The 12,256-nt window shown below is 36.7% G+C and overlaps 1 protein-coding gene across 2 annotated transcripts; it reads left to right on the plus strand.

Moving 5' to 3' along the window:
- The first annotated feature begins 2,299 nt into the window (after positions 1–2,299).
- LOC137925210 (trypsin 3A1-like) lies at positions 2,300–8,639 on the plus strand. Of its 2 annotated transcripts, none has more exons than XM_068768616.1 (6): positions 2,300–2,385; positions 3,468–3,628; positions 5,221–5,348; positions 5,481–5,736; positions 6,901–7,050; positions 8,403–8,639. In XM_068768616.1, exons 1-6 carry the CDS (start codon positions 2,325–2,327, stop codon positions 8,553–8,555), a joined length of 909 nt encoding a protein of 302 aa, XP_068624717.1. In that variant the 5' UTR covers positions 2,300–2,324; the 3' UTR covers positions 8,556–8,639. The 2 variants fall into 2 exon arrangements, with proteins under 2 accessions (XP_068624717.1, XP_068624718.1); XM_068768617.1 differs by having other exon boundaries at positions 2,305–2,373.
- Positions 8,640–12,256: the final 3,617 nt, after the last annotated feature.

Below are 12,256 nucleotides of genomic sequence, written 5' to 3' on the forward strand. Positions count from 1 at the left end.
TGTTATCTACATATGGGTACATTTTAATTTACCTCTTTGCGATTTTGTTTTTACTTTTATATATACATTTAGTATTAATATATTTGATATTAAGCTGGTTATTACTACATACAAATATATGATTAATTAGTATACCACGTGACTGTTTCAATTTGCTTTGAAAATTTATATCGCTATGACAAAATGGAATATCATATTTTGGGAATTTACTATATAAATAAATGAATGTAAATACACCTGAAATAACCTAATTTCTTGCCAATTCGACCGGCAAATGTTTATAATTTTAATTATGTGGAGTCAGATATATCGAAAATGTTAAATTATTTGATCGCATGTAACTTGAAATGTGAGTGAAGTTATTACATTGTGTGTGTAATGATTATTCTGTGGTGAAGTAGATTTTATTTGTTTTTGATATTTATAGGTGCAATTGCAATCACAACTGAAGCAAAAGCATGAATTTTTTGATCAGCTACGGATATTTGCGTATGAAGATTTGATCAGGGTTGTACTTTGTGACAACGGGAGGTAAATTAGGCAATTTAAATTTATTCATACGAAAATATTTTTTAAAATCGTATAAATAATTATTTTTTAATCTTTACATGTATACCAAACTCTCTTTTTACATGGTAATTTACAAGATTATGATATAAGAATATAAATATAATAGTTTTTTTACACCAGTTTTTGGTTTAAGCACAAATCTCAAAAAAAATAATTCTAATTTATCTACACAGCAATCAAATACAATTGGAGGTATACCAGCTAACAGTGACTTGATCTACTTTATAACAAAAAAGAACCAACAGAGGGCAATGACAGCGAATGAAATTCTTAATTTGAATTAAAACCGACAGATGTTCTGGATATATTTACGTTTCCACTAATGATTGCACTTGGTCCAATCCGTAATAAAGGTACAGCTTGTAGTATCTATGAATATTTGAAAAAAATCCTAATTTAAATTTAAATTTTTATATATTTATTTATTTTTTCTAACAAAATGAATTTTTTTTTGTGTATATATACAAATGTAATACGGATTTAATTATAAATTTTTGCACTTTTTTGGAATTTTTTATTTATTTATATATTTTCAAAAGTAGTGAAACATGTCTTCAAATTTACCCCTACTGTGTAATAAACGAGTTGTGTGTACATTAAAGTGGAGAAATAGGAATTGAAAGATGCCATATCAAAACGTATAAAGTAGAAACCTACATAGGTCGGTTACATTTTGAGAGAAAGAAACTATATGTGGAGATAGTTCACCATTGTAGGGAACTCTAGAAGCAATATAGCATTGTAAAGAAGACACTAGAGATGGTGGTGTGATAAAGTCAAGTGTTGCAGTACAAATATACACTCGGCTAGAGACGAGGGCAAATGGAGGCAATTGGGGGAAGCCTACGCGACTGCAAGTTAAACTCTACAGAATTTTTTTTACACAGCGATGTAGCATGTACATTACGTCATTAGGGATTCCCCCACTAGGTGGATGTCATTACATAGTTAAGCTCCAAGGAAGCAATGGATGCGAGCAGCACATGACCCGTCATAGTGGCGAATTTTGGAAATCCCTATACTATCATCCTTTCATTTAGTCTGTGAAACAAAAGTTATTATAAATGGCCAGCAAGTAAATGATAACATTATAATAATTTTACAAAATTTAAATTAGTACTCTTTAGTAATGTTTGCGTGCATTAAATATATATTGGCGATAATTTAAAAAATTTATTTCAGCATCATTACAGATTTAACATGTGAAAATTTTCTACAAATTGTTTCATAATTTTTTTTGCTATCTCAGAAATATCATCCATTGACTTAAATTAGCTTTTAGTAATGAAGTACCATCTTGATCTAGCATTTACAACTGGTTTAATGATTTCACCGTGAACTGTCTAAACTAACAGATCTCCATCAACTCCGTGTAAAGACCTTGCTCTCCACCATCTACAAGCTGATTCTTGGCTACTTCCGCCACATAGTTTGAATACAACCAGAGAATCTAAATAAGCTTGTTGTCGTAGGAAAGAAACCAAAAGGACGTCACTAACATGTTCGCGGACTCTGTGCTGGTTGTAACATCTTTCTTAAGGTCGTTTAGTCCTCGTGAAAATCTATGACGTGGGCGTATGTCCACTTGTGGATATCTTGTGACTTTAATGGAGATGAATGAGATGTATATATTAGTAAGAAAATTAATTCAACATATAAACTCACTTGTGGCAGCCCTGGATAACATGCGTGAATGATATACATAAATTAATATTGCGTGTTAGGTTACGTGGCCCTGCAAGTCAGACTGCGTCATGAGGGTGTACTGTTTGGTGCTGGCCTGCCTGGTGACACTCGCGTGTGGTGAGCAGAATGGTTGGTGCTACTGTATTCGCTTTGTTTTGTGCAACTTGACCCTGCTGTGCTTTGTGATAACATTGAAAATACTATTCTACTGTCATTTAAATAAAACATATTGATATATCCACTCTTGTATACATATATTAGTATATATATATGTATATATATATATGTTTATATATATATATATATATATGTATATATATATATATATATATATATATATATATATATGTTACATGTGAGTGTAAGTAGTATGCGGTGATGCAGTAAATAATGCGAAACACAACTTCCACCGTTAATTCACTTTACACGTGTTTCACCCCTCCACGAGGCATCCTCAGGAGATTTTACACCGACCAGTGCCAAACACCGAGTCACGATGAGCGGTGCACTTTATTGCACGACTACTGCTACATAGCGGAAGTAGCTATATATTGGTCCCTTTCTTAGTTAGGATAGACTTTCGCGAGGCAACGCCTGAATCTATTAGATCCCCTATAATTACATTATCATCATCATATATAGCCTTAGACCATTGTTGAATACCAGCCTCTGTGCAATAATCACCGATGACCTTCTAGAAGTGGTCTGTTTACTTCGCGAATTGACGTCATTGTCTGCGCTTGCCTATACGTGGTTTCCACTCTAAAACCCTGTCCCAGTGACCGTCTATTTTGGTGTGTGGCTTGCCTCTTGCCACTTCCACCTGCTTATCCGCTAAGCATACTTCAACTTAATACATAGCTTAACACGATCCTATAGTATCTAATACGAGCCTTTGTACTATTATGTCATAATTATATAGTCCTATACTGTACAGAATGATTATAAAAGGTATAAACGCTTAAAAGCGGGATGTATGTTTATCCTAAAATCAATGGTTACAGAAATATTGAAAAATGTTAAAATTCCGAAAAATAGTTTGTGAGAAATTGGAATATGACAATATATTGCAAGACTTCTCAGTATTTCAGGTTCGGTACCTTCGACAATGTTTTGCAAAAAAAATATCTATCAATGACAGACGCTTCTAGAATATCAATCCGATCCAAAAGACTTTTAGCCTCATTTATAGCACTGTTCGTATAATCTAGTTACAGAATACAGGGGCATACTTACACCGGATTGCACAATGGGCTACTTTAGAATATACGTGACGAGGAGAGTTCCTCCGAGGACCTATTTCTACGCGCACGAGGTGATCAAGCACCAGCCACCGGCGACGAGCAATGCGGAGAATTCTACAGATGTAGATGTAAGTGCTTAACTATTATATATGGAGATTGCACGCCGGAGTAAAACACTTTGAAAAGCTCTTCGTGTGTTTTTACTCTTGTCTTAGTATCAGATTTACAGATGGTTCTACGCCAGGTGAGAAGGTGAGGTAAAGAAACAATAAAGCCTCCTGAAGGATAAGCCTCTTTAACCGTCCCTACTCTATTTCATCTCACCGCCTGCCAGCTGCAGCAAAAGATGCGATAAAGCGAGGGACGCACAATAGAGTCCGAATAAGTTTGTCTTAAACACCACATGCACTTTTTTGATGTTTCGCCGTCAGCCCCGACTGGCTCGTTCGTGGAGTACGTCTTTTGTTCTTGGCAGCCTCTTTCATTAATAAATATAATAGAAAATAATATAATATATATTAATATTTATAATAAGTAATATATATAAAATATATTTCATTAAAATATATAAAAGTAATAAATCATTAAATTGACGACTTGTTGCTTGTGTGATTTAGGTCACGCTTGAATGTGTATTACGTAAGTATATACGTATAAGTGTCGGCTTGACCACGGTTTAAAATCACATAATTGTTGAAAATTGATTATAAGTAATTAATGTTTATACTTTACCGATACAATTTTCCGACAAAGGAATGTATTTTAAAAACTTCTGTAATTAAAACATAATTCATATTAATGCAATTTTTTTAGAAAAAATGTTTGGAATAGTTTACGCGATATTATAACACGGATATAATATTCATTCGATAAGTTTTGGTATTTAACAGATTTTATTGTATTGAATAACAATAGGTTATTTTTATATGTATTATGTATGATTCAAGATCAAGAACTAGAATGTTTCTGGAACGGGTTTTTAAAGCAGCGTTAGTTGGATCATTTTCAGTTTGGTAGGGTAGATTGAGCAAGGAGTCCCTCCTAATACTATGCGGGTCGTCAGCCCCGAGAACCGCGTTCGCTCCCTCTTCCTACAACGCAAGCACAGTAATAAAACTTCTTACATAACTGCTTTGCCGTTTGTCTGCTTATACACAACGAGTCTCCTGTAGTGGAAATTACGAAAGCCCTAACAAAGTCATGTTACCTTCAATCTTTTTATGCTCGTTTTATTACATATATTAATTTTTACTTTATAAAAACATTGTGTCATAGTAGACTTAATATCTTATCTACCAGTCAATCCAGAGAAATGCTTCAAAATATCCTCGTGTCATCAAGGAAATTCAAGTGAACATCATGATACTACTTCTTCTACTACTTCTACTACTTCTTCTTCTTCTACGATTTCTCGCGACCTTTACCATGTCGTCGGTCTACCTGGTGAGGGGGCCTACCCTCGCCTCGTCTACCTGCTTGTGGTCGCCCCTTGAGAACTTTTCGGCCCCAATAGGAGCCCATACGAGCAATTCTTCGAACCAAATCGGTGCTCTTGGTTCCACTGCGGATCTCCTCGTTTCTCATTCGACTCGCAACGCAGTTTCGACATAAAATGCCGGTTATTTATTGAGTTTCTATAAAAAAAAAACACTTACTTGAACAAAGTTTACCGACATCACAGCCACAAAAATCAAGAATCAGTTAAGATAATTTGTTCCAGATAAAATTTCGTATAGTTGGCGGCAGCATCGTGCCAATCACGGAAGTGCCATACCAAGTGCTCTACGGCCGCTATTGCGGCGGAAGCCTCATAGCACCGCGGTGGGTCATTACTGCGGCGCATTGTAAGTAAGTAACCACAGGATGCGATGATCACACTGAAAGTCTTTAGTACCGGACTTAACGACGTCGTCTGGTTTACCTGGTCGTGTGCTCTCCGCCCCAGAATGTAGTAGTATAAATACAACCTTCCAATTACAGAGACAGGGAGGAATATGTCTTAGCCGGATCCACTCAGCGAAGCCGGGCCAAGAAGTACAAGATCTGCGCGCACTTCATCCATCCGCTATGGAACACCTCCAAGTCCGCGTCCCACGATTATGACTTCCAGCTGGTACTGCTGGAGACGCCTGTACCGGTTACGCCGAGCTCCATGCCCATAGCCATAGGTAGCTACGATGACATCCGGCCTGGAAGGATGATGGCGATCAGCGGATGGGGTCACTTGAGGTTTAAGGTAGTCTTCTTCTTCTTCTTTTAAGTTAAGGCATAGTTCTCCTTTAAAGATCGCCACGATGACTAGTATTCCGCTGCCAGGATCCAGAGACTTCCCGCAATCTTAATTATGTCATCAGTCCACCTGATGGAAGCCGACCCTGGTCGCGTCTACCGGCTCCAGGTCGCTACTCAAAAACCATTGCACAGGTGATGTTCCCCGATCACTGCCACTTCAGATGAGCAATTCTTCTAGCTATGTCGTTGATCTTGGTTCTTCTGCGTCTCCTTATTTTTTTCCATTGCTCTCTGAGTTTATAATTATTATATAATAAAGAACCAAAAAAACTGTTCTTCGGAAAAGGAATTACGATGACAGATACCTTGCAGGAGATTGATCCAGTCAGCATAGTGGAATATATGATACTTTTAAGAAGTTAAGAAATCGTGAACATATTTTGTTAATAAACAAACTTATATTTAATATTAAATAAAAGTATTAATGTATCTCAGGAAAAACAACTGTTTGTGATGAAAACATATCCAACATATTACATTACTGTGTCGGCTCCGGGAGCTATTTCAAATGTCGGATAAAAACGAGCAATGTATTTGATAATAGACTTATTATCATTATCCAATACATAATATAATAATTTTAATAAAGTTCATATTCAATTCTTTAGTTAAAATTATTATTCCGATTAAAGAAATACATGAATCTAATTAAAATCAACAAATAATAAGACAGTTTAGGCATCAGTTACACCTTCATTAGTTAAAGTATCCTTAGTTAAACCGCTAGTATCTATGTGCCTTTATTTAAAACATGATGAATGATGATGAAACATTGTGACACACACGTTATAAATACAAGAAATAATAATAAACTTGTAACGTCTAAATTTCGTCTTCAAAGAGTTAATAAATCCTTCATGGGTCTGGGCGTATGCATGTAAAATAAAGTTCCACAAAATATCCTATACCTTCCATTTTTTTTTTTAAACATGAAATTAAATGTATTTTATAAATTAAATTTTATTATAGCATTCAATAGTTTTTGTTGATCGAAATTCGTGGATCTAGATTTGTTGAACTGTTAATTTTTTTTAATAAATGTTTACTTTTTAAAGCAATCTTTGCAAAAAAAATGTGTAATTATAGCCATTTTTCTTTCTAAATCCAGAAGAGTAGAATGCAAGACCTGGTGCGAAGGGCTTACGTGCCAGTGATGGCAGACGACGTATGCAGAACGCTTCCTAACGGTTTCTTCAAAAACATTACTTCTAGAATGTTCTGCGCTGGCTTCCTCAACGGAACAAAAGACTCCTGTCAGGTAAATCATGATCCAACATTTTAATCGAAATTAGGGAAAACAAAGTTAATTAAAACGATGTATGTTATTTTATTCTTATGTTAATATATAACTTACAAGTTTACGTAAAATTTTACCAAAATTCTTTAGTATTTATTATGTTTATGCTCTTTAATATATTATAAACTATTTAGAGACACAATACTTAATTTTCGTCTGAATTCTTACCTTATCTCAGTGACATGTTGCTTTTCTTCATTTAAAACCAGTCCTATGCCTCAAGTTATTATTACTAAACTAGTCTAAGGGAGATATCTGACGGCTTAGAAATACAGGCAATTAAGAGAGATATTTATTTGGAACTATAAGTATGTATAACAATCAAGTTATTATTCTTTGCTTAACAGTTGCAAATAATCCAATCCCTCGTATAGTATTGTGCGATTATTAATGATAGGAATAAATACAAGTACATTCTTTATTTGTTCTCTTACGCAAGTTTGGTCTTCACACATACCCTGGTACACATACTTCAACCTCTGCAGATGTTGCAGAATCGCTTCTAACCTTGCAACCGGCGTGAGTTGGTTCCAACGTAACATCGACCTGAATAGTGACCTAAAACTCAAACCGTCCAAGAGTTGTTCCAGGCATGCTCAAAAACTCTTCTCTTCTCACTCTCTTCCCACCCCAACCACTTCATAGCAAACTCCACTCGCTACTCCACCAACACCACCTTCAGAAACCTCGTAAGGGGTCCTAAAGACATCCTTACGGGTAATATTGCAGCGTTTCCACAATTCATTCACCACACACCACACGCTTCAGACTCTCACAACTCTGCAAGCGCAAACTCACCCTCAACAACAATCACTCCACCGACGACTGCTAAGCGCACGAAAAAATGTGTGCGATACTCAAAACCCAAACATAACATTATTCACTGTCCGTTATGTAAACGGCGTCGACCTTCTGACGCGAATAGCGTGGTAGAGTATATCGATCCGAGGTAGAGTCAGTATCCTAAGATTGCCGAGTGGTCCACGCTGCCGTCCAATCTTCACTCCACACTCACTATACAAACAGCAACATAGAATCGACCAGGAAAGCCTCGCCTTAACTACCTCATCCTTCATCCGAGTGTCTAATGCAGGTTCGGAAACGCGAATGCTTTAGTTTTGTATGGTTCACGGACCCCTACGTTCCGTGAACTCATTTCCGATGAAGCTGTAAAAGCCTTAGGGCTAACAGCAAAAACATCACAGCAAAATACAATACATTCAATGTTACACTAGTAATTAATAATATTTCTCTGATGATTTTTTAAGAAACTGAAGGTGTTGACAGTTGAATGTTTATAATACCATTTGCAGGGCGACTCCGGCGGTCCAGGCGTGATCGACGGTAAGCTGGTGGGGATGGTGTCCTTCGGCGTGGGTTGTGCCATGCCCAACCAACCCGGCGTCTACAGCAAGGTGCCTGCCGCGAGGGACTGGATCAGAGCAGTCACCGCTCTGCCGCTTTGAACTCTTCAAGCTAACCTCAAGACTTTTATCGACAACAACTTTGTTTTTTAAACGAATATAGAATAAGTATTTTATATAAAATCATATTACTTTTTTATTTAATGGAATCAGGCGTTACCTTGCGGAAGTCCATCCTAAGTAAGAAAAGGACCAATATTTAGCCACTTCCGCACATGCAGTGGTAGTCGTGCAACATAGTGCACCGCCCGCCAGTCCGCTGATAAATGCGCATGCGGCAAACTATACTACTGCCACCGTCAAATTACTCAACACGTGTTTCACCCCTCCACGGGGCATCTTCAGGAGTTATGTTTAGTATTAGTGTCACTCTGTGTTTTTTGCCTTGACAAAAAAAATGTTTGACATATAAATAAAAAAAATTCTTGTTAGATGTTTACCAAAACGATATATCTACATCTATAGATGTAGATTCTCGTATCATATCTTCAATTCACTTCAATTTGCAGTAAAAATAGATTCTGCAAATTCGATAGGTGATTTATTTAGTCTCAGACTATTTCTACGCCGCTTGTTGTATGTGATAAAAATACTGGTTTTCAATAAATTTATTGTTTATATATGTTAAAAATACCGCAATGCCTGAAGACGAAGGCTTTTGATCAGTGTAGTTGCCGGTGATGACATATGGATACCGAACACGTGGTCGCTTACAATAGGCATTAAGAGAAGGCTCGAGGTCACCCAGAGAGAAATGGGGAGATCCAAAAAAAGATCCAAAGAAGAAGGCTAGCTCGTAGAATTGCTGTTCAGTGGCGGCGGGCGGGGCACAACGCTCATGCAACATATGGCCGTGGGACCTAACGATTTTTGAAAAGCAACCATGAGATGGTAGACTTGACGTTATTAGAGACCCTATTTGGAGACATATTTTAGGTTGCGGGTGATCCATGTTGACGATCTTCGGGGGAGACGTGTGCCTTGCAGTGGATATCTATTAGCCTACATGAACTAAATACTAAATCTCACTCTTGCCAAAGAACTACTCACCATCAAGTCGATTAAAAGAAAAGAACTAAGTCAAAGGACTAAAGACGACCAGTAATCTCCTTGTATAATGGACACATACATATTTTACACGACTTTTATCGGACTGTCATAAACCTATATTCATTTCTGTGTTATTTTTATGTCACTTTGATCTCGCTGTAATAGTCTATTAAAATTCATAAAACCTAATGGTGTTACTTAATTTGTGATTACCAAAATGATTACATTTGAATGGCAACCCTGACTGTTCTTTATTGATTTACACAGTTTGTAAGGCCTAAAAAAACTCGTGGTGATAAAGACGTTAAATATAGACAACACCCTTAAATAAACGACGTAAAATATTAGTTAAATATATTGCTACGCGCTATTATATGTATATATATATAAATATATACACATATATATACATATATATATACATATATATACACATACATATACACATATATATACACATATATATACATATATATATATATATATACACTATGTATTCAGAAATGGAAATCAAGATATTCTTTATTCAAAAAGGCTGTTCAAAAACTTTCGAATCTTGAAGCAACATAAAATGTCAGTATGGTCACTATGCAGGAAGCTACCAGCAGCTCGAAAGGCAGTTCTAAAAACAAAATATAACCGGTGATTATGGCGATCTTTAAGGAAGACCTTGCAAAACTCGACTGATGGGAGCCGCTGCCCGCTCCCTAACCGAGAACAATGTGGGCGAACCGAGGTTGGATCCGAATCCCTCCCCGGCTCGCCTGTGGTCCACGCTGCCGTTCAAAGCCACATACACAACATCAACACTACACAGCTCTACTCGGGTAGTAGGTACTCGGGTAGGTTCTTCTTCTTGATCATTTCTTCCTCCTGGAAAGCCTTCAAGGATTCTACATTCCTGAATTCTCTTTTACCTGCATCTATTAACCCTTCTGTCTTTGTGCCGCCCGGTATCTCCTGCTCAAAGTCCAGCCATCGTGTTGGTTACGTCTTTTTGGTTTCCTTCCTACGACATCCAGCTTATTTAGACTATCTGAATGTTTTCTACATGGCTGAAGTATCCAAGATTCTGTAGGAGATAGTGGTGAAGAGCCTAGTCTTAATAAGAAGTTGTTGGTTCAAGCAGTCCATGGTGAATTCGATAAACCTGTTGTAAATAGTACCGCAAGATGATATATTACATACATTAAATAAAACTTAGAGATAGATACATTAAATAAAACTATTCTTCATCTAGCAGTTATCGGTGATGAGAGAAATCTCACTTGAACCATTCTACCGAAAAGATACTATACCAAAATTTCACTCTCGAAGCGAACAAATAAAAAAAATATTGTTAATAATATGCATTGAGAGGCAATAGTCGTATCTTTGACATTAAGCATTACACTCCCGTAGCGACAGACGAACCGTCTGCGCGGATGCGCAACAAACATTCCGGTCGGCGGTGAATTATTTATTCGGAGGGCCGAGGGCGGAATACAGAGGAGGGCGTGCGACTCGCGCGTCTGTTTCAATTATTCTCAACTAATTCGAGTATAGATTGAGATTAAGTTTTTACCTTTTTTATGATTCAGTTGCAACCCATTTGTATAAGCGAGTGAAAGGGACAGATGATCGTGGGCGTCAACGATTGTTATTAAATGTAAGCATGTATTTACATGCGGCTACTTTTTTTAAAAGGTACAAGATTATTTATATATCTATTTTTTTATAATTTAATTACAATTATTAAACAAATGTAGTTTCAGTCAATATACGCCCACTGCAAGATACAGGCCTCCCAAAGATATCTATTGGGGATATACCATTATTAACACGCTTGGCAAGCGGGTTGGCGATCGCAGTGTAACAGTATAGTACGCAAAGGAGGGTGTTGCCATCCTCTGGGAATTAGTTTGTGAGCATTGGCAATCCTATATAATCGTATCGAACTCGCGACCTACGATCGCAAGACTGTGTCTTATACCGCCGTGCTACCACTGCTCAAAAAAAAAATCAACGTAGATTATCGTAATTAAATTAATGACTAAAAAAGAGTTGGCCAATTTAATTGAACTGGGCAAACTACATAGCGCGCAGAACAGACGGCTGCTGAGACCCTAAGGTTCAGCAGTGAACACCACATACCGGAAAGGTAGTCTGGTACCTAGAAGCCTAGAAGATGTACAGACAACCTTATTGTATTTTTGGACCGGACTGTCACAGCTGCCCAAAAAGCGTTTGCAGATTCCGCGGTTTTGAAGTAACAGGGTGCAGAATGTGTACGGCTTAAGCTCTATACATTTACACTAATTGTAACAAACTTTTAAAAATCACTGACGTCCATAGCGTATTTAAAAGGCACCGTGAAAAACTGTCTGTACCAAAGTTTCGACTGCAAGAAGTTTCTAGTTCATTTGTAAAGAACGGAATCAGATATTTTTTATAAAAATACCACAAAACATTATTGGACTACCATTTGCGAAATATAACACATATTAAAATTAAATTGACAGATAAAGCTTATTATTGAATAAACGGATAACTAAACGATAAGAATCCTTGGCAGTGATGTCGCCTGATTATTTTGATTTCATTCAGGCTATATCTGATAAAGTTTATATCTGCAAATCTGTATTGTTGAACTTTATTTAAAGATGTGTTGTTGTGGAGTTTCTTCTTGCTTCATCTCTACAGCTATAATACCT

Source organism: Battus philenor, unplaced genomic scaffold (assembly GCF_028537555.1).
Source record: "Battus philenor isolate CCGP_79_NKW_IND1 unplaced genomic scaffold, ilBatPhil1.0.hap1 SCAF_26, whole genome shotgun sequence".
NCBI lineage: Eukaryota > Metazoa > Arthropoda > Insecta > Lepidoptera > Papilionidae > Battus > Battus philenor.